At 44.4% G+C, this 23,716-nt stretch overlaps 1 protein-coding gene across 6 annotated transcripts in view; it reads right to left on the bottom strand.

Moving 5' to 3' along the window:
- The window catches only part of MORC2 (MORC family CW-type zinc finger 2), a 70,648-nt gene that overhangs the window by 26,186 nt on the left and 20,746 nt on the right, over positions 1-23,716 (bottom strand). For 5 of the 6 annotated variants that reach the window (XM_049804540.1, XM_049804542.1, XM_049804543.1 and 2 more), the window contains 7 exons: positions 17,338-17,428; positions 15,636-15,744; positions 13,544-13,703; positions 13,350-13,461; positions 11,442-11,567; positions 5,994-6,073; positions 17-99 (listed from right to left, as the gene is read on the bottom strand). In XM_049804540.1, coding sequence (XP_049660497.1) covers positions 17-99; positions 5,994-6,073; positions 11,442-11,567; positions 13,350-13,461; positions 13,544-13,703; positions 15,636-15,744; positions 17,338-17,428 — 761 coding nt within the window. Of the gene's footprint in view, positions 1-16; positions 100-5,993; positions 6,074-11,441; positions 11,568-13,349; positions 13,462-13,543; positions 13,704-15,635; positions 15,745-17,333; positions 17,429-23,716 lie in introns of all 6 variants that reach the window. The other variant, XM_049804546.1, reaches the window with a different exon arrangement.

A 23,716-nucleotide genomic window follows, 5' to 3' on the forward strand; every position in this document is an offset into this window, starting at 1 on the left:
AAAGCACAAGGCTCACCCTGGACTCTCGCGTGAGATCCCCTCCTAGGCGCAGCTCAAGGGCACGGGCTTTACTCTCCGCCTCACGAGCCTTCTCCTCCGCTGAAGCACACAGGGAAAAGGATGATGTCAGCCATTCAGTACAGACAGCGATTCATAAGGCATTCACGTGAGGAGACCGATTTCCAGAGAGCCTTTGCTGGACTGACAAGCACAAGGGTACAAAGGTAACACAAAAAGGTACAAAATAAAACCCTACATATGAGAGGGCACCACCAACATGCCATCTTAAACTTGCTGAGTTCACAGTCAACATGGGCATAATAGCAGGGCTAAACTCTGTGAAAGCACGTTTAAAGGAAGGACCCACAGGGAAGCTGGTGAGGAAGTGGAAAGAGTAATGATGCAGGTGGCCCTGCCTGCTCTGCCTGGAAGCATGAAGGCAGAGAAAGGCTCTCACAAAATGAAGACTGAGTTCAGGCTTGAAAAGGAGTTACAAAGCGATAATTTTCTTGCAGGGATGAAGGGAAAGAACTACTCTCAGAAATGCCTTTAGCTTTGATAATTGCTAAATTTTGCCTGGAAAACAACAATCCGTGCTACGCACAAAACAGGACACAGTGTTTTGAAAACCTACCACTACACATGATCTTTGCACGCAAAATTTTACGGCTTGAAAGAAACTCCCCTTTTCACTTCTCTCCCAGACTACCAACAAGACTGCCTGGCAATAGGTACACATCACCCTCATATTGCTTAAGATTCACCCAACAAATTTCATTTTCAGCAAAGAGATCCCTTCCTAAAATTGAGACACAAGGTGCTTTGGTAAATTAGCACCATGTACCTTGCATCTGCATGCTCTCCATCCACAAGCACATTGGCTACAACTCTCATGTTCCCTTTCAGGTCAGAAGCCTGTTCTGCTCACAGCTGTATAAGAACTAGTTGAGTGAGTCACCTTCCTCTGTCCCACAGGCTGAGGTCCATGGGGGTAAATGTGGACTGGCAAGTAATGCCCTGCTTGGGCAGGGCAAGTTGGAGCTGCAGCTGCCACCTGCAAGGACCCGACTCCAGCATGTGTGCTGTGGATGCAGCACTAACCTTGCTGCAATGCTCCTCACGCTTGCTTCTGAGGACAGAAATTTCTGAAAGAGGATGCAACAACACTGCAGCCTTCATGAACTGTAGAGATTTTTAAAAGAAATAGACTGGTATAAATAAAGTATGAACGGAAATGTTTATGTGCAAGATGACTAGAAGAAACAATAAAGCATAGGTTAGAAGAGTGGCATGTGCTGACAGGCACAGATACGATTTGTGTCACAATTTGTGCCATTATCCATCGTATTTGAGAAGTTGTGGTGGTCTGGTTAAGTTCCCACCAACTGGAAAATGGGAAACATAACCCCCATTTTTAAAAAGGGAAAAAAGTAAGACATGGGGAACTACAGGCCAGTCAGTGTCACCTCTGTGCCCAGCAGGATCATTGAGGACATCCTCCTGGAAAATATGCTAGGGCATATGGAAAATAAGCAGGCAATTGGTGACAGCCAACATGGCTTCACTAAGGGCAAATTGTGCCTGACAAACTTGGTGGCCTTCTATGATAGAGTTACAGCATCAGTGGATAAGGCAAGAGCAACTGACATTATCTACATGGGCTCGTGCAAAGCGTTTGACACTGTCCCACATGACATCCTTGTTTCTAAATTGGAGAGAAATGGATTTCAGGGATGGACCACTTGGTGGATGAGGGATTGGCTGGGTGGTTGTACTCAAAGAGTTGTGGTCAATGGCTCAATGTCCAAGTGAAGACCAGTGATGAGTGGCATTCCTCAGGGGTCAGTATTGGGATCGGTACTGTTTAACATCTTTGTTGATGACATGGACAGTGGGATTGAGTGCACGCTCAGCAAGTTTGCTGACACCACCAAGCCGTGTGGTGTGGTCAACACACAGGAGGGAAGGGATGCCATCAGAGGGACACTGACAGGCTTGAGAAGCAGGCCCATGTGAACCTCATGAAGTTCAGCAAGGCCAAGTGTAACGTCCTGCACATGGATCAGGGCAATCCCAAGCACAAATACAGGCTGGGCGATGAGTGGATTGAGAGCAGCCCTTCAGAGAAGGACTTGGGGGTGTTGGTTGACAAGAAGCTCAACATGACCCAGCAATGTGCACTTGCAGCCCAGAAAGCCAACTGTATCCCTGGCTGCATCAAAAGAAGCGTGACAAGCAGGTTGAGGGATATGATTTTCCCCCCTCTACTCTGCTCTTGTGAGACCCCACCTGCAATACTGCGTTCAGGTCTGGGGCCCCCAACGTAAGAAGGACATGGTCCTGTTGGAGCAGGTCCAGAGGAGGGCCACAAAGATGATCAGAGGGCTAGAGCTCCTCTCCTGTGAAGACAGGCTGAGAGAGTTGGGTTTTTCAGCCTGGAGAAGAGAAGCTCTGCAGACACTTTATTAGCAGTCATCCAGTACCTAAAGGGGGCCTACAAGAAAGCTGGAGAGGGACTTTTTACGAGTGCATGTAGTGATAGGACAAGGGATAATGGCTTTGAACTGAAAGAGGGTAGATTTAGATTAGATCTAAGGAAGTTCTTTACTGGTGAGACACTGGAACAGGTTGCCCAGAGAAGTTGTGTATGCCCCATCCCTGAAGCATTCAAGGCCAGGTTGGATGGGGCTTTGAGCAACCTGGTCCAGTTGAAGGTGTCCCTGCCCATGGCAGGGGCATTGGAACTACATGATCTTTAAGGTCCCTTCCAACCCAAACTGTTCTAGGATTCTATAATTTGGAAATACAACTGGTACGCACTGAGGGATAGTGCGGCTTACAACAAGGCGATCCGTAGGCCTGCAGCCTCATAGCAGGAGGGCAGCAGTGTGGCTGCAGCACACCTTATGAGCCATCTCCCTCCCTGCTCTCCCAATAGGGAGACAAACTGCAGGTGAGACACCCAGAACAAGGAAACACAACAGTGAGGAGCGACCTCACCTAAGACTTACAGAGGATGAGGTAAGCAAGAAGATGACAGGATAGCAACTGGCTCCTAGAGATTACCAAGCACCTCTCCAAAAAACAGCACTCAGTTGCCAGCCAGAAGGCATACAGAATGCTGTAGCCAGTGTTTGATAACTGGCATCCACCGTCCTCCATGGCATGGTCAGCATTACTTGTGGAAATGCACATTTTTGGTGTGTGCAGCTACGGGAATGCAAAAGGGCACACTCAACTTACTTAAACCATTACAATAAAAATCACCTTTCTTTTCTGTGCAGTGTTACATTTGAGTTTGATTCCACTCATTCCCAGAGAAACACACTCTGAGGTTCACAGCAGCTTACCAAGCAAGTCACACAGCAGAACTGCACTGTGCAGCTGACTTCATCATCAAGAGACAGTTTGGCTAAATGTGAACACACAGGTGTTTGGAGACTGCTTAAAACACTTGGTCCATTTAAATCAAAGCTTGTACAGCAGAAGCTGCTGGGCTAAACACAACTGTGTCTAGAGGGAAGACCACCCGTAAGGGCACAGGTCAAACCTGCTCCACTAATGCAAACTGAGAAGGCATGGCTGACAGGGAGTGATTCAGTTACGAGTCTGAGGGTTGAGGCCCTAATAGGCAAAAACACATACCCTAAGCAGGACAATGAGCATACAGCAGCTAGAATCTGCATTCATGTCCTCCCAGGGGACCACAGGCACAGCATACCCATGCTACTGCCAAGCAAGTCACTGGACACACAAAAATACTCCAGACTCACATCCAGTGCAGAACACGGCTGTTAATGACTTTCAATATTGGACACCCACATAACTCCTCACCTTTTCTGTTTGTCTGCTTTTCAAACTTTGTAAGAGGAATTCTTGAAACTAGGCAATGGCAATACCGAGATGCCTCGGTGCAATATTCAGTCTTGGTTCAGAAACACACAGAAAGCAGCTGATGGTCTTTCACAGATACCTTGCCCAGGAATGGTTCTTTTTCCCTGTGTCCATCCACTCACTTAGGGATCTGGATGCTACAGCTTATCACATGAGGCAGGAAAGTCAGATCCCAGGGAACAGAGTGACTTTTCATCATCTTAAATACATGCTTGTCTTCACTCCCGAGCCAGGGCTCTTTTTGCATATGTCAAAGTCATGTCACCAATAGCCATAGCTGCTCATAAGTCTTTTTTTCTTTTCTTCCCCCTTTCTGCCCCTATAGCTCTTTTTCAGTTATTTTAAGTTTTGGTTCAACAAGCTCATAAGCTACTTCCAGAGACTCATCAATCCCTCAGTAGAGTTCTACAGTATGATGGATTCCAACACATCCCTGGCAGGCAGCCACAGCACACTGGAACTGTGGTTAGCTCAGCTGAGACCCACCATTTCTCAGAATGCACCCCTACTTTTGAAAGAGAAAACTGCAAGTCATTCCCTGGTGAAGATCCCTCCTAAAAGCAGTGTGCATCCTCAAGAAAAAACATATGCTGGAGATGACAAGAAATTAATCTTTTCTATCAACAGCAGAACAACAGAACTTGGTTGTTACAGATTAAATTCACTTTACTAGAAGCAAAGGAAGGAGATCTGTGCCATTGAAGCTGAGGCTAGTGCTACAAGAATGTTTTAGTCCTGGAGGCTTCATGTGACCAAATCTTGTAGAAAACAGTTTGAGGTCCACCATGAGTTTTCACCACCATGTTCAAAGCCCTCTTCAAAACCCACTTCAGCACCAAAAGCAGCGAGCTAGCTTTGGTGATGAAAATGAGTTTATGTTTGTGTGCCAATGGTATCTGTTCTTAGCACTAGGACATCGAATGGCAGTATTCTTCAGTGTCAAGACACTAAAGCTCACCTTTTAAACATCATGAAGGCCTCACGGACTGCTGCAAGAAAGAAGCCTCTCTAAATCACGCTACTTGCACCTTCTTGAAAAGCAATGCCAGTGTGTGCTGAACATAATCTAAATCTAAAAAAATAATTCATCTATGAGGATTGAGGCACAGGATAATATCCGCTTAAACTTCATAGTTTCAAGTCTATCTTGTTAGGTTGTACTTCGTAAAGAAGGAATAAGGAACATCACAATTTACACAATTTCATTTTGCTGCTTTGCTTTGGGCAGGGTCAAAATCACACTGCCCTTAATGTCTCTGCACAAGCTGAACGTGGCACTGTCACTTGCGTATCTGACCTGTGCACACACGCATACATGCCTAGAGCAGCTTTTACACAGGGAGAGAGGACACATGCCTCTGATTTATGATGCTTATTTATGAAACCTACCAGAAGATATAGGTCAACATGTCTTACACTTCCAGGATTCTTCCTTCACTACAGCATTTCCCCATCAGAGGTTAGGGAGACCCCTTTGTATGTTAAATTTGTGCAAATTTAATGAAGTGATATGTTATATTTATATGCTTATATAATTTCTATATGATGAACATCCAATAATGACAAATTGGGCTTCTCCTGAGGACTACAGGATTTAAAAGGAAGGGAAGACTAGACGGACAAAAGGATGTCTTGAAGGGGAAAAAAAACAACCCAAGAAACAAACTAGGACTCCCTTGTGCACCCAGAATCACTTTACATCAAGTGACAGAATCAAAATCTACTTTTTGAACAACTGCCTCAACAGGGAAGGAGCAGAAGAACAGAACCAAAAGCTAATGATATGCAAAAGGTGAGAGCAGAACTGTGGGATAACAGGTGGCCAGGCTTCCTATGGAGCAAGGCCAGACAGCTGTGATTCCAAAGGTTATTCTGTACATGTATTCCCTAAGGGAAATGGTCTTAGGGAACAACGTACATTCCTTCCATTGCATGGAAGTAAGTCTGGGTCATCTGTAGTCATTGTAATAACTAATTTCCTGCACAAACATAATGATCAAGAGCGGAGCAATTTCAGGTCATATCCAGCAAGGCAGCCTCTTTCTGTTCTTTCCTTCAGCACAGCAAAATCAGGGTCCATGCATACCCCGAAAACTCACCTATCCTCGCCATGTGCTCTGCTTTCTTCACCTCTTGCTCTGCACGGGTCTTGAAACGGTTTGAAGTATATTTGTACATCCTGTGATGATAAAAACTTATTAATCAGCAAAGTCAGCAGTAAGGTCAAACCAAGATTTCATCACTGTATGAGAGAATAAGGTCTCCACATGTTACTCTACTCTCTCAATAGATTCAATAAATGGAGAAGGAGGTCTACATATCAGGAACTGGGCATTTTTGGATGCAGTTAGGCAAAAACTTAAGTCAGAGATGCTTTAGTAGTAGCTTCAACCACAATACCCCCTTTTGCATTAGCCAGTGGGGGTGAAATATACCCATATTCTTGGAGGAAATCCCAAGGTTTAGAGGAATAACGTCTTCAGAAGCAGAAAGGAGGAGTGAATATATATGGAAAGCTTTTCAAAAACCTCCCGTTACAGATAAATAACCCTTCCTTTCTCCTGCCAACAGCTGTCCACAGGTGCAGTCTGGCAGTGCCCATCTCCACACTGGGCTAGCTCAGAGCCTTTAAGTGGCAGACCAACTCTCTGAACAAACCTTCAAGTTTCAGCTCTAAAGTTTCAGGGCATTTCTGTGTGCTATACCTCTGACTCACAACCTTGTAAACCGTGCTTGAGTTGCAGTGGCTTGTTTCACCTTCCCTATAGCATAACATGCCAAATGTGGATCACAATCTGTCTACTGCAGAATGGAAGAGGCAGGCACGTGTAAGAGGCAGAAGCTCGTGAGTATGCATCACCTCTGTGCAGAGGCATGTAATTATGGAAGAGATGACACCAAGAAGGATGATCAGAGCCTGCAGGAGCTCAAACCGCCTTAAGACACGAGGTTTGGCATGTGTTGAGGGGAGAATCTCATCCCAAATAACTTTTTATGAAAAAATAAACCTCTCCAGGATTTAGCCAAAGAAAAGTCACTAGAAATGCTGATTTTAGAGTGAGGTGGAAACAAATAAGGACGTAAGGCTTGACTGACTAACTCATTAATGTAGGAGGAACTACATTTAGATCCCAATGAGAGACAAGATCCCCCCAAATGGCAGATAATCAATTAGGATCCATGAGAAATCACTTTGCACAGATGAAAAATTTTGTTTAGTTATGTTTCTGTGGGCAAGCACACATGGGTGTTGATACTGATGTCAGAAATAGTCTCACCAACAGAAATTCCTTGTTCCCAAATCCAGAAAATTGACACCACAAGCACAGTCCACTTAAATACATTTCTGCATTTACTAAACTCATTTTCTGCTCTTCATAAGGATCTCCTCACTGGGGAAAAAGCAAGCAGGTGCTAACTCTTCCAGAAATCACCCAATAACCATGTTAGGAGATGCAGAGTCAGGTTTTTGGTGGCACCACCTTCTCAAATCTACTTAAGTGTGATTAAAGCTACCTGGGGCTGAGAGACAGAACACATTCTGAAAACCAGACTGCTTTCAACATGTTGGCATAATTAAATTACCTCATCCATATCCTGCTTGACTTTCCGGGGGGGGGGGGGGGGGGGGGAGTGGGGGGGGTGGGGGGAGAGAAGCAGCATGAAGCTGTATTATCTCAACATGCCCAGCTCGTGAGGCAGGGCAGTACCTGAAGAGGACCTTAAGGACAGCATCCCCTTTGCAACAGGGTACAGTGTGAGCAATTGCAGGGTGTCCCAGACAGGCACAATGAGCCATCACCATGCCAGCCCTCCTGTTTCATTTTCTTTTCCAACACCAGATGGCTTCAGTCACAGCCAGGAAAGCCCCTAGTCAAGTGGTCTGGAATAGTTTGTCTAGCAAAGATGTACGGAAATAGGTCAAACAGGCAAGAAATCTGCAGGACTTTCCCAGATTCAAGACGTTCATTACGACTGCCTTGGAGTGCCCTCGTGAAGGGACACCTTTGCATGTGGCCTGGCTATCTTCTCAGCCCACACTGCTAAACATGGTCAAACAGTTACTGCAGGAGGCAACAGATGGAAGTAATCCTTCAGGAGACACAAGCCCTTCCCAGGGAGGCTGGTACTGTATCACACCTGCAAACACTGGTGAAGGATCTGCACAAAAACAGCCTGTCCCTGCCACTGGGATGTTACAGGCTCCAGGAAGGTATAGAGAAGCCTCACCCATAGAGCCACAGCTTCCAGAAAAGGCAGATGACAAACCAAAAACAAGTGCCCCACTCAGGAGACAAGCTTTTATTCCTGACAAAGAACAGCGCAACAGCAGCAAAACCTCAATTTTCAGAAAAGGCACTTAAGTACCCTAAAGCCCACAATGGATTTCCATTCTTTGTTCTCTAACACCAACACACTAACCTGCAGTCAAGCCGCTGTACGAGCTTTTCCTTCAGAGATGAAGGCAATCTGACTTGCAGCCCTACTGTAGGAGGGGAGCCACCACCTCCTGAAGGCAACCTGCCCAAGCAGATCTTGAAAGCAGAGCAGAGGGCATAGAAATAAGCCAATGGCTGTACCTACCAATGTCCAGCATAAGGCATGAAAGCATCACTTTGAACAGAAAGACACCTGGCCCAAAGTTTGCCAAGAAGTATGTAAAAAGACCACAGTCAGGAGTCATTTGTCAGCTCACCATTAAGTAATGACCTGCCCTTTGCATGCCAGGCTGGTTTATAACAGACTTTCTTATAAAACCAACCATATAGATGGACAGAGGTGTCTCCACACTGACAGATGAATGGTATTTCCTTACAATAGTTCACTGGCCTTTATCAGGAGGATATGAACAAAATTAAAAGCTGTTTAGGCTCAGGCATCATGATACTTCCCCAAAGACTAACAAAAAGCCCCTAAGTACATACCACATGCAGCACACCATCTACTTGGGCTGTAGGACAGGAGAACCTTCACTGCCTGTTACCCATCCCTTTGCTGGACCAGGAAAGTTCAACAGTTACCTGGCCTAGGCTACTGAGGCTCTGAAAAAAACAGCTATGCTAAAAAGCTGAGCAGTGCTGCCGCATCAGCTGTCCTCTAAAGGAACACGTTAATGGTGGTACACTTCCCCTGTGTGCCCCTACACCAATTGGAGTCCCTGTACAAGCGCAGGGGAGTAGTATTAACCTGCAGAGCACTCAAAGCCCAGTAGCTGAATGGGGATGCGTGAGCTCCGGCTCCAACTCTAAAAGGAAAATCCAGGGCATAAGCAATTCTTTTCAGCAAGTTCAGGGAGAAAAAAAATCACCTATAGCTGCAAAAGCACAATAACTCCACTCTCAGAATGGACTAATTTACTGGCTTTCCCTCAGGAAAGAGTCACTCAGGGCAGACTAAGCTCTGCTCAGGTGTCTGAAGGTAAAAGACTGAGTTTCCACAACCTGTCCAGGATGCAGTGTGGGCACCTACCCCAAGGGCTGAGCTGGCTCTCAGAACCCACAGTGAAGACTTTGATGGCTCATCCTGATGGCCACACAGCTTCTGGAGCCCAAACCTGGTGTCAGGAGTCTGAGACCAGAAGGAAGCAGTCTGGACACTCTCCAGAAAGATCTGGTAAGGCTACAATAATTGCCCCAAGTCCAAGATCTACACTGTGCTCTACAGGAAGGCCTTGTTTGCACAGTCTTTACTACACTGCTGCAGGAGCAGGGATTTTAAATGTAAATGTCTTTACAGTGTTGGGGAATTTTTATTGGCCTACCACTATAAGCTGATCTACAAGGAATCTGCAAAGATGCAGCACAAACTGATGTGTTAGATACACCTGCACCAGGACCAATCGCGTGACTGTCAGCATAGGAAACCTTAGCCCAGTGTTGGGTTCATCCCCCAGCACCAGCTCCGTTTACCACAATTGGTCTCTGAGCACTTGGCATTACACCATTGTTATGAGACAATACTACAGCATTTCTTATCTCATCAGCCAGTGTAACCCATTCGGTAGTTGGGCCTTCTTGTCCTCCATGCCAGATCATTCCTTGATCACAAATTACCATGGCTGAGCAGTTACAATTTGAATTTCCCCTTCTACAGCTACAACTATTCCCCAGAAACAATGAAAAGCAGATGCAGAATTGGTGATAGGGACCCAGAAGAGACGCTGTCTAAATTGTCTAAAAACACAGTCTCTTTTCAACAGAAAACAGTCCTATGGTGTAGAACAAAATTTTCATACCCCTCCTCAGGCATCAACTACTGACCACTTGAAGAAGATACTGAGGCAGATGAACATCTGGGGTGAAATGGTTCATGTTATATTGTCATGACAATGCCAGCACCCTCCCATAATGATGGCATCCTGTCTTTGAGTCTTGCAAGAAGCTGGTCTTTGATGAGATAAAAACCTGTACCTTCCTCCTCTGCTTTCTCTCTAGAGTACTTTCGTTGGACTGCAGCCCAGAGGAAGCAGCATATGGCACTTACATGTAGGTGAAACGCAGTCAGAAATTCAGAGATTCTCTACCCAGCAAACCAGGATTTACAGTGGCAGTTCAAGCTGCATCTACCGACTGCCTTTTACAATGAAACAATCGGCTTAGTTAACAAGGGGAGAGCAGTGGCTGTAATATTCCCTGACTTCAATCAAGTTTCTGATACTATTTCACACATTTTCATTTAAGAAGCTGAGGAATTACGAGCTTGACAGCCAGACCATGCTGAGTTGAAAACTGGCCAGGCTCTGAGGGCAGCAATCAGTGGTGTGACATCGGACTACAGTTAGTAAAAGTACCTAACAGGTTGATAGTGGGCCCATACTATTGAAACACTACTGCAATCTGAAATGCTACATTAAAACAATCGACAAATACTCTATGAAATTACTACTATTTTATTAAGACAAATCTTGTTATCTAGAATGCAGCCTGTGTGCTCCCAGGGACAGAACACCACTATTGCCTCAAGCAGACTTAAATACATGTTTTCCTTTCCCCTCCCATCCTTATAACCTTTTCCAGTCCCTATTAAGCCAACTGGCAGCACACCTCAGCTCACTTCCAAATATTTTGTTTGAGGGAATTTAAAAGGAAGATAGGGAAAGTTATTTCCCAATGTCTCTTCAAACTTAGATCAGCTACATATAAAAGTTAATTTTCAAAGCAACTGTTTCAAAGTGCTCAATCTAGTCTCTTTTCAGTAATAATTCTAACATCCATCATATGTATTTACTTGTCTTACTTAAAAAAAGTTACCCAACAGTTTTGTATGGATATGGCATTTTGAACAATCAGTAACTTCATTTCTTTGTTTGCTCTGAAGGGGAGCCAAATTGCACAAATTACTCATGCAATTTTCAAAGGCATCAGATTTTCCACTATCTGCCTCTTCTTCCATGACATCAATACCACATCCCATTCTCTTACGATCTGTTTCTGTGGCTTTAACATGGAATTATGCAGAATACAGCTGGAGTACAAAATACTAAACCTTTTCTGTAAAGAAACTCCAAAAGGTCCCACACATCTGCAGACTTTGGGTCCAACACTTACCTTGGCTTGTACAGGCAGCATGAAAGTCGTTTGGTTTGTACTTTGTGTCCATTTATGAAGATCCTCATTCTGGGATCAATATAAAGCACAGCAGCATAGGCACGGAAGGACCGGCGCTCAGGTTTTCTGCAAGAGAGGGATGCTTACAGAGACTGAGCAGTTTGTTTCTTCATAGGACTACCAGCAGACATTCTCCCAGTCTGGTCCACATAGCCCAAAGATGACTCCATTGATTCACCCCCCCCGAGTGATCAGTGTCTCTTTACTCCGAGTGCTCATCCTGGAGTCTCTTTCAGTCTGCACGCTGCTTCCTCTTCCCTTCATGTTTTTTTTCCCCGCTTCATTCCCCTCCAATTAAGAAGAGCCATGACATACTACTGTCACAGAGCCTCCTGCTCTATCCAAACCTAATTAACAAGTTTCTTCATAGACAAAACTCGTAAGGTTCTCATTTCCCAATAAACTGCTACCTAGGAGCCAAGTGACCAACAGAAGCACCTCCCCATGCTGCTCTGCACTACCCCTGGTGTATTTTAAGCACCTATAACAGAATTCACACCTCATGAACTGTAACTGTTACCATCTCACTTCATAGCCATCTACTTCAAAATATGCCAAAGAGACAACCTTCAGCAAGAAAGCTAGATAAAAGAAAAGGCCCTTCTACTTTAATTACCATACAGCTACATTAAGTGATGCTTTTCTTTTAAATTGTTTCTACCTACGACTTCTGCACATTTTCTGTTGAGCTGTACATTTTAAATACTGTTACAAAACACTGATGCACACATTACTGTAGCTTGAAAAGGACTTTCTGAATACAGCTGGATAATAAAGGTCAAACCTATAAACTGGACCATTTAACACTAAGTGTGTGCCCCATTTGCTAGTGCATTCTCTTACCCTTTGGTTAGTCAGTAGTATGCTCTGACCAAAACTGCACTGATCACATGCAGAAATGGTATCACAAAGTGAGGAGGAAGAAGCTCATTCCAGTGATCAGTGATAATAATGAAAACTCACCAGGAAGCATTAAAGAAACTGAGAAGCATATTAGATCACCAGAGGTCCCCAAGGAGTTTGCTGCACCTGAGTACTCAATATCATCAAGCTAACATATACAGAAATAGCTAGGTTTACAGTGTTTGAAACTGTATTTCTATGGGAAATTCAAGCGCTTCAGGGAAGAAGCATGTAATCTCATAAAAAAGGTAAAAGCTTGCTAGGTGTGCCCATGGAGCTCTGAGATTTCATCAAGTATTTGGCTCAGTTCAGCTCAGTTTTTCCTTTTCAGGCTACAAGTGAACAACTCGGCAAACTCAGCTCTCCCTGAACAGGGCCCTCTGCTCCTCTAGCTGTCCTCTGAGCACATCCTTCTTCCTCCTCTGCAGGAAGTCCAGGAGCTGCCCCTGCTCCCAGAAAGACGTGGCGATATGCCCCACCTGCACCCACCCGTACTATTTGCTCCTGGAGGCTGACCTGCGCAGCGCCTCACGTTTTGCCAGGGTTCATTTAATCACAAAACTGAAGATCAGTCTGAGAGCAGCACAGGCTCACAACCAGCTGTCATTCTGACAAACACATCTTTGATGAGTGTGGAAAATTAAACCTATAACTTAGGGCTCCTTTGTTTTAAGGTGCCTGAAGAAGGGCATCGAGTTTGCTGCTTTGACTAAGCTGAGACAAGCCAATGCAAGCAACCACACCAAACACACAACCATCACGCCTGCAGGCCGTTCACAAGCATGAACTCCAAACTGCTGAAGAACAAACTAAAGATCTTCTAAACTCTCTAATTCACCATAGAAAGAGAAACTTTTTAAAAAACACACACATACAGAGTATATAGCCAAACCCTACACATAATTTGATCAGAGCCCAAGGGCCTGTAACACCTGTCACACTTACGTGCCCTCTGGGGGTGTTTCTGCCATCTGAATGTCTTGGGGGTCAGAAGTCACATCCAGCTCTGGCTCTCCATTATCCATTAGTTTGAGGTTAAAGATGATCACAAGGGTGCCTGAGCAAGTAACAAGTTCATCAGGTGAATCCCCGTCAAACCCCAAATTCCTTGCCCAGTGACCAGCACTGTCCATACGTACCTTTCTCACCACGGATCTTATTAAACTGCTCCATCACTTCCCGTTCTGATTTGAAAGGGGAGTACTTGTAAATTAGCTCCGTCTCAATAGAAAACTTCTCCATGTTGTCAGTCACAGGCTCCCAGCTCCGTGCGTTCCAGGTGGGCAGGGGAACAATGACCTGCAAATGACATCGTACCAAGAGCAAGTCAGGCTTGCCCATTCCAGTCAGCCCCTTCTGCAGATCACGGCCAAGCAGCTTACGCCTTCTGACAGCCCCCTAAGTCACTGCAAGAGTCCTTCCTAGCTTTTCAGTGGTTTGCACATCTGCCAAATGCTCAAGGACCCCTCTTTGCCAGCCTCTGAGCTGCCTTCCTACAGCACCTAGCCTTAGACTGAACCATTCCCAAGTAACCTGTATGGTACTGGCTACTCACACACTCAGTGTCTTTTTTCCCCTCCTCTTGTAACAACTTTCATAATACTAAAAAGCCACCCAAACTTTGCTTCTTTAAAAATGTCAACCTTTATGCTTAAGGTCTCTCTTGAACTCAAATATCCTTCACTCGTATTTATCCTGATCTCACTCTTTATTATTTTTATAGGATTCTAGCAAGGTTATTAGTGTTTTCTGTCATTTAGAACAAAACCACAGAATTATAGACTGCAGCTGCCTATCAATGACAGGGAATACTGTCCTCACTTTAGAATTGAGGTCAAGGCAAAATATCTGGCTCCAGAGTTGCTGTGGGAACTACATCACTGTTCCCAACTTGCTTCAACCATCAGCATTGCTCCCTCAACAGCTTCTTTGTAGAGCTACCTCCACTATCACAATGGAAAAATGCTTTCTGTCATGGTTTAAGCCCAGCTAGCAACTAGGTACCACACAGCTGCTCAGTCACTATGCCCCCTCCCAGTGGGATGGGGAGAAGAATCAAGAAAAAAAAGTAAAATTCGTAGGTTGAGATAAGAACAATACAATAACTAAAGGAAAATAAAGTATAACACTAATAATAAGAATAAAATATAATAATAATCATTTTAATGAAAAGGAATATAATAAAATGAATTTTAAAAAACCATCCAAACAACAACAACAGAAAAAAAAACCCAACAAGAAAAGACAAGTGATGCACAATGCAATTGCTCACCACCTGCTGAACAATGCCCGAGCAGTGATCCGCCCCTCCTGGACAACTCCCCCCAGTTTATATACTGAGCATTATGTTCTATGGTATGGAATATTTGGCTAGTTCGGGTCAGCTGCTCCGGCTATGCTCACTCCCAACTTCTTGTACATCTGCTTGCTGGCAGAGCATGGGAAACGGAAAAATCCTTAACTTAGGATAAGCACTACTTAGCAACAACTAGAACATCAGTGTGTTATCAAGATTATTCTCACATGAAATCCAAAACACACTGTACCAGCCACTAAGGAAATTAACTCTATCCCAGCCGAAACCAGGACACTTTCTTAGATACCATCCCAGTGCAAATTTAAAACTTCTCATTATTGGCCTTGCCTGGAAAATACTTGTGCTTGAGCACAAAAATACTTCCATATTAAGAGTCTAGATGCAGAACAATAATGCCTGAATTATCCATTAAGATATACAAGTTTTCAATAGGTAGAACCATGTCCATTTTTTATTAAGGAAAAAAAAAAAAGATCCAAAGGAAGAGATGTGTCTGGATTTTATGACCTGCAGGCAGCAACTTCAATCACACCTTTAATTCTCCACAGAAAATCAAATCAGAACAATAAATTTAAATATATCTCAAACTCAAATTTTGTGGTTAAAGGTAAATGCAAGAAGCCTGGGCATGTCCTGCACTCAGCATAAGCAACTTCAAGCAATTGAAACAAGCCCTTCAAGCTTGCTGTGGTTTACAGAGACCTCTCAAACAGAATTAAAACCAAAAGGAAAAAATCTTTGATGAATTCGCAGAACCCCTACAAGTGTATCACCAAGAGAAAACCATACACTGATCCAACCAGAGTGGCAACCAAACACTGACACAGACTTTTCTCCTGTGACAGCTAGGGAAGTTCAGATGATATGAGACAGCATTCACCATATTAGTTCATTACAACAAAGTACATGCAAACCTCATCGATGCCTTCTTCCTCATGGAAGGTCCGTGATAAGAGGAGGCAAGTCATTGTGTTGTCTTTCTTCGTGAACAGGATAAAATCCTTCCCAATCCGCATGGAACCCCTGGAGACAGATTTCAGGCTGCATGTTACACCTGATGCACAACACTTCCTAGAAAGCAGACCACATTACTGAGTCTTCTTCCCATTATGTTCAATTATCAGATGCCGAAACCAGGTAAGGTAGAAGAACGGCTTAAACAGCAACTACCATTTCTCTCTAAACTTATCATTTCTTTCAAAAGGCATCTCAATAGGGACATTTTCATAATGTTTCAAAACATTTAACACTAGTCACAATTAAAAGGTGCAGAAGTACAGTGTGGCTTTCCAGGTTCATACTATGTAGAAAGTTTAAAAAGAAAATTTTTTTTTTCTTTAAATCTAAAAAAGATGACAAAGGTCAGATGTGACAATAACCTTCAAATATATGAGCGGAAACGCAGGTAAGAAAGCAAATGCACGCTTCATTTCCCTGTACACAGAATGAATAGCAGCAGACAAGTTTCTGGGAGACAGACAATTTATTTCCTTATGTCTAACCTGAAAGACTCACTGACACTTCAGCTAACGCAACTTAGCAGCTAGTTGTCACAAAAAGGGACAGTCTCATCTTCCTCCCCACTCTCCTATCCCCAATAGGGCTTTCCCCATCTTCTCCTTTACCCTGTTATGCAACTCATCCAAAAAACTTTGAGAGCAATTAACATTGCATCAAAAGAAGGATTAGTGTTCTGTCACTGTATTTCTCTTTAGATTGACCTAATGCAATACCAAAGCCCATCATTTGCATCTTCAGGCTTCAGTCTGCATTTCTCAGCTGTAATATAGTATGCCTCTTGCTCAAGGTTAAGAACAGGACAGAGATCTGTCCTGAAGTGCACAGGCAGGATCTGGGATCTGTCCTCCACTGCAGCTGGATCGATAGTTATCTCAAGATCTCTTAAATCCCCTTTTTTTCTTTCCTCCCAGATTAGAGAGTCCCACAGATTTCCCCACTAGGATGCATATAAATAATCAAGCCACATGGAACAACATAAAGCAGAACAGCTGATCAGAGTAAGCCATAAAAGCCCTCTAACTTTCCCAAAGACATCAGTTCAGCACAGCAAACACCTTTCTCCTTCCTAGCAAATCCCCTCCAACCAGTAAGATTTCCTTCCCCCCTCTGTTCCTCTGCCACTTAATCCCACTCCTCATCTTATTCCTTCCATCACTCCCCTTCTCCTCCTCCATGCATTTGTCTGATTTAAGAAGAAAAGAAAAGATTTAAGTCCATGTGATTTGCACCAGACAACTCTCCTAGGGAGAGGCAGCAGCACTGTTTTGCTCCAATTTTACTATCTGTCTGTCAAAGGCATATTAAGGTTTTGTTTCCTGCTCCTCCCTCCCCCCAGCTCTCATCTGTATCCTCGGCATCATGCAAACATAACGGCAAAACACTGTCATCAGCTTTGAACAGATTTCTCTGCCACTTAAGAACTACAGCAGATGTTCATTGAGCTCCTGTCTACCAAACCATGGTATCTTTATCTAGATTTCTTAATTATTTTTTTTTCTCCTAGAAAACAAGATATACACCTCCAAGCAAAAAAAACATTTACTAACTGAACTCTAACCTCCATAATCTCAGGAGGCTGGCTTTTGTTATACCTACGATTTCAAGCCGTTCCCATACTGCCCAATTTGAGTTGACTCAGGTGATCGCTTGGCTGATTTACCAAATTGAATAACACTGGCAGCTTCGTCTGGAACGAGAGACAGGGAACAAAAAAAAAAGTTTATTTTAATATAAAGACACACACGCATATCTTTTAGATAAACTTACCACTGTAAGTAGCGCAGAAAGACTATAGCAAGGAAGAGGCCAGAAGCCCAAGCCAAAGTCTCATGCTGAAGCTCTACCATACAGCCCCGTAAGATACACATTGCTCGATGGCATTTACGTTATCAAAAGCTTTGTACCGGTGCCATTATGCTGACAAAAAGAGTTGTAAGTTTCAGGCTGCCGTGGTTTCAGCCCAGCCGGCAACAAAGCACCAGGAGGCCACTCGCTCACTGCGCTCCCCCCCGCCCCCCGCCCCCTCCGGTGGGATGGTGAGGAGAATCAGAAAGGAGAGAAAAGAACGAAGATAAGGATCTCGTTACGGTCACGGGCAAAGGGCAGGCTCAGCTTGGGGAAGAAACAAAATCAATTTCATTTACTAACAACCAAGTCAAAACAAGGATCTGAGGAAGTAAAACAAAACCTGAAAACACACACACACACCCCCAGCCCTCCCTCCTTCCCGCTCCACTCCCGGTTCTCTCCACCTCCTCCCGCCGGCGGCGCAGGGGAACAGGGGACGGGGTCGGTGCCTCCTACCGGGTCTCTGCCGCTCCGTCCTCCTCAGGGGGAGGAGGAAGACTCCGCTCAGCTGCAGGTTCCCCTCTTAAATCCGTTCTCCCACAGGTGTTACCGCCGTCGCTGAGGGGCTCGGCCTGGGCCAGAGGCGGGTCCGGCTCCGAGCCGGGGGAGCTTCGAGCAGCTTCTCCCAGGAGCCGGCTCTGCGGCCCCTGCCCCACTACCAAAACCCCGCCACACAACCCCAAAACACAGACTAGCCCAGTGCCCCGTGCACGCTGCACAAAGACGCTTCTTTTTACCAAAAATGTCCACAGGATGATCTGTTGTGTCCACCACAATTACCAACGTGCTCATAACCCAAAACACAGCCTGGGACGCTGCAGCTCTGCTGTGCTCCATGTACTGCTGACACCACAGATTCAAAACCGCTGGCACTGGAGCATAAGTCAGTACTATAAAAAGGTCTTGAATTCGGGATAAACATTACTTTTTCTTCATGGCGTTGAACTGAACGCTATGATTAATTAATGCACTAGTAAGATAAAAGCTAATTTTCGCAGCAGATTGCTGGACTGCTGACAGCAGTCACCCTGTGGGTGAAAAGGCAGTATGAGCAAGCACCGCAGCAATTAAGAGAGTATTTTATTAGCACAGGACAAAATTAAAGGACATGGTGGCTTAACAGCTGAGAGGGTCTGTCATTTTTAGTTCAAGCCTTTCTATTGTTCGAGGGATAAAGCTTTTTAACATCATCCACAGGACAGAACAATTCCTCTCCCTTCCCCCAAGAGATAGCAATCATTTCACCATAGAGTTTACTTGGAGAAATGCAGTTCCAGAGACAAGGAACACGAAGTGCCTTAACAGGAAGGCTAACAACAATTACAGCCCTCAAATGCACATACAAGCTGCGAGGGAGCACAGGACATCACTCACTCCATCAGCTACATGGAGGCTGAGCCCGTGGACAAGCTGGATTTAAGCATACAGGAGACTTACCCGGGTCCACTAGTACTGACAGTGAGTTTTTACAGTAAGATGTTTAGTACAAACACCATTGGTATAACACAAAATTACTGAGCTGCGTGTCAGAATGCCATTTTCCGTTGAAATGACATGCAGATTTAAAGCCACAAATTACAAGGTGAAAATACAGGAGAAAAACTGTGCAAGCACCTTGCTGCCTCAATTCAGTATGTTCATAAGGGACGTCCACAACTATTTCAAAACCAACTTTTGACTGGATGAAAGTACCTCTTCCTTTCCTTCAGCCTACTACAGTATTTTCTAGTCAATCAAAGAAAACATTAGATTATCTCGTGTTTGAGATCTGGGTAAGGATATTGATGATGATATTATTATTATCATTATTACTACTATTACTATTACTGTGTTAGTTTTAAGGCCTGGTCAGAAAAGGGGATATTCTAAGAAGAGAAGGCTACTGGACCCCTTTTACTATACAAAAAATTGTATCAACAACTATTTTTAAGAAAACTTTGAGAAGCCTAAAAAGGGTAAAGACTAATTGTCCAAAGCATTTCCTCTCTCAGAAAAGGTGACCATATGGTTTATCACTCAATGCTGGATGTCCAAAACCACCCTATAAAGATTCTTCTTTCTGAGCAGAGGGACAAAGATGATACCAAGCAGAGGGGAGCGAGGGAGTGTCTCTCTCTGCTTGAGGCTTGCTGTCTCTGGGAGAGATTTAACCTTTACCTCCTCCCAAGAATCAACGTACAAATTACTTTTTTTCCAGCTTTTTTGAGTTAAGGCTCTGGATGGAGTTTCACTTAAGGCTATTTTAGTCACAATGTTTTCGTTTTGTCATGCCTCAGAGTTACTGGCTTTAAAATCAACAAACTCCCTGGCAACAAAAAGGGGGGTGATGTGATGATCTATGCCAAACAGAAGAGAGAAAAAAACAATCCGAAGGAATTCACTCAAAGTGGCAGACTGATCTTCAGAGCCCAAGAATAGGAATCAAGGGCACAGATAAAAAGTTTCCTAATGAGAAACATCAGACGTCTGGAATGAAGAACTGAGGGACAGAGCTGTTTAATTCCTAACTGAACTGTTAGTCGTCCAAGACAGCAACAGAGAATCCTCCCGAACGACACACAGGCTGTTACAGCACACAAGCTGGCTGACACACAACACATCGCCGACATCCCCGCAGGCAGCTGCCTGCTCCCCTGCTATCGGTCACAAGCCATACCTCCCCACTCCTCTGTTATGGGTCACAAAGCCACTAAAGTCAGATCTGGCTTCACCCTTTGAGGACAGTCCTCTCATATTTCCAAGTTCTCCAGTTGAGAATACACTAAAGAAGGTCCCAAACTGATCACAGAAAATTATCCTTCCTGCCTTCTCCATAAATTCATCTGCCATATTCACATTAGGTAGAGTACTTGCAGGGGACTTGACAGCATCCTCTAAAAATATTCCAGAGCCAAAGTATCTAATTTACTACCTGTGAGAAATCAGCCTAAACCAAATTGCTTCCAGTCAAGCTTTCAGTAGGACAGGGGAACAGGGGAGAAGCTCTGGGGTCTTTCATCACCATAGCAAACACAAGACACTCAGGCACCTGACGGAAATGGCTGAACACAGCTAGCAATTGACAAATCAGTTTGATGTAAGTTATTGTGATTTATTTCAAAAATCTGACAACTTGAGAGGTGTCCTGGTTTCAGCTGGGATGGAGTTAATTGTCTTCCTAGTAGCTGGTATAGTGCTAGGTTTCTGAGTTAGGTATGAGAAGAATGCTGATAACACTGATGTTTTCAGTTGTTGCTAAGTAATATTTAGTCTAAAGTCAAGGATTTTTCAGCTTCTGATGCCCAGACAGCAAGAAAGCTGGAGGGACCCAAGAAGTTGGGATAGGACACAGCCAGGACAGCTGACCCACAGTGGCCAACAGGGTATTCCATACCATGTGACATCACATCTAGTATATAAACTGGGGGGAGTGGGGGCAAGGGGATCACTGCTCAGGGACTAACTGGGCATCAATTGGCGGGTGGTGAGCAATTGCATTGTGCATCACTTGTATTTTCTAATCCTTTTATTATTACTATTGTCATTTTATTAGTGTTATCATTATTAGTTTCTTCTTTTTTGTTCTATTAAACCATTCTTATCTCAACCCACGAGTTTTACTTCTTTTCCCGATTTTCTCCCCCATCCCACTGGGTGGGAGGGGGAAGTGAGTAAGCAGCTGCGTGGTGCTTAGCTGCTGGCTGGGGTTAAACCACGACAAGAGGAAATGTCAATGTGCTACAAGGCTAAAGAGATTTTCCCTTGAGAAATATGTAGACCACTCCCCTTGAGAGTGGTTCCCTAAGTGTCACTGCCTACACACAAAAGCGTATACACACACTTTAAAGTAAGTGCTAGAACCCCAGTTACATTTAAACGTTGTTCCTCACCATTGTGAACCTTGGATCAACAGTATTTTGCAAGAACTGATACCTTTACTTCAATCCCTGGCAAAACAATGAACGAATCCTCTTAAAAAGTATTACAAGCCAAATGAAGCAGGTGATTGGGATAAGCCAGCATGGATCTACCACAGACAAGTCAGACTTGAGTGACCTGGTCACCTTCTACAAGGCAGTACTTCCTGTCCACATGGAGAGCAGTGGATGTTGTTTAGCCAGGCTTCAGCAAAGCATTGGACACTGTTTCCCACAGCCTTTTCCTGGACAAACTGGCAAGACACAGACCGGTTGGGTGGTATGCAAGGTGGGTAGGGAACCGGCTCCCAGGTCGCGCTCAGAGCGTGATCCTCAATGGTTTTTACTCCAGTTGGCAGCCTGTCACAAGGGGGGTCCCCCAGCGATCATGTCGTACCCCATGCTGTTCAACATCTTCATAAGGGATCTGGATGACAGGATCAAAAGCACCCTCACCAGGTTTGCTGATGGTGGTCAGCTGGACACATCAGAAGGGAGAGCCATCTTAAAGAGAGACCTGGACAGGCTGGAAAAGTGGGCAAGCAAGAACTGTATGAAGTTGAAGGGAAGGGCAAGGTCCTGCACCTGGGATGAAATACCGAAAGAGGCCAGTACAGGCTGGGATCTGTGTGGCTAGGGGGCAGCCTTGCTGAAAGGGACCTGCCAGTCCTGGTGGACAACAAGCTGAATATGAGTCAGCAGTGTGCCACTGCAGCAATGAAGGCAAACGGGATCCCAGGCTGCATCCACAGAGGCATTACTACGGAGATAGAGATGGGATCATCCCACTCTACTCAGTGCTGGTCAGGCTGCAGCTGGAGTAGTGTGTTCAGTTATGGTCTCCTCAATTCAAGAAAGACACAGACAGACTGGACAGGGTCCAAAGGAGAAGATGATCAAAGGACTGGAGAACCTGCCCTATGAGAAAAGACCAAAGGAGCTAAGTCTCTTCTTCCTGGAGAGCAAAGGGCTCAGGGGGAATCTCATCGCAGTATTCCAGTACTTAAAGGGCAGCTACAAAGAGGATGAAGGCTCTCTCTTCACAAGGAGCCACATGGAAAAGACAAGGGGCAGCAGGTACAAGTTGCACTGGGAGAGGTTTCATCTCAATATAAGAAAGAAATTTTTTAGAGTGAGAACAATCAATCACTGGAACAACCTCCCCAGGGATGTGGTGGAGTCCCCATCGCTGGAGGTTTTCAAGACATGACAGGGACAGGGTACTAAACCATCTCATCTAGGCTCCCTTTCCCACAAAAGGCTGGACCAGATGATCTTTGAAGTCCCTTCCAAGCTGGGGTGTTCTGTGGTTGTATGATTCTAAAATGTAAGTTAGAGTTTTCTTCAATCCTTTAAGAATACAATTACAGATCACTTCCTAAGTTAGTTGTTATACTTTTTCAACCTACAAGTTGATTTATTGAGTCATTCAACCTGCATTTTGATTCATTAAATTCATGCAGCACTTTCAGAGCCCAGGCAGTAGGTAAAATTCTCAAGCCTAAGTATCCTTAGTAGCAATGTCACTGGCAATATGGGAAATTCCGACCTAAGATGTGCTGCATGAGATCTATTGTTTGGTTTTCTAATTGACTGCTATTTAGTCCCTTATGAAAAAGCCAAATGTTTGGACCTATTATCCTAATACCTCCCTGTGGGAAGTGATGCTTTTTTAGAAAAGATCTGTACTGTGGCACTACTGAATCCTCAGATCTTTAGATAACTTACGACTCTACAGCATAAGACCTTTGCAGCTTCAGACCACACAATCTAGTGTGGTCATTAAGAGAGCCAATGCAGCAAGTTCTGAATGCAACTGTAGTAGGAGTCACTTGACAAACACACCTAGTTTATAGAAATGCTAATCACTTACACCTTCCACTAATTTTAGTTGAGGAGCTGCCATTTGGCTTGACAATCAGGAACTCAAACAGAGCACTCAAATTTGGCCTGTTGCCACACTATACCCTTCTCTGTTTTTGCAGCTTGCCAGACAAATCTAGAACTGTCCAACACAGAACAAGACCAATGAGACTGAACAGCAACAGGACAGAGTAACACAGAGAACGTGTTAATGGAATCGTTCACTTCAGCTTTCAGCTCTTCCCTCTGTGTGAATGCACCCAGAGATACCTGGGTTCATTTACTCATCCTCCCAGACAATGCCTCATCCAGCCTTCTACGCTGTCCTTTCAGCGTACTCAGGGACATCACATGCTAGTGTGGGCTCT

The sequence above is a fragment of the Accipiter gentilis genome, chromosome 7 (genome assembly GCF_929443795.1).
Source record: "Accipiter gentilis chromosome 7, bAccGen1.1, whole genome shotgun sequence".
In the NCBI taxonomy this organism is placed as follows: domain Eukaryota; kingdom Metazoa; phylum Chordata; class Aves; order Accipitriformes; family Accipitridae; genus Astur; species Astur gentilis.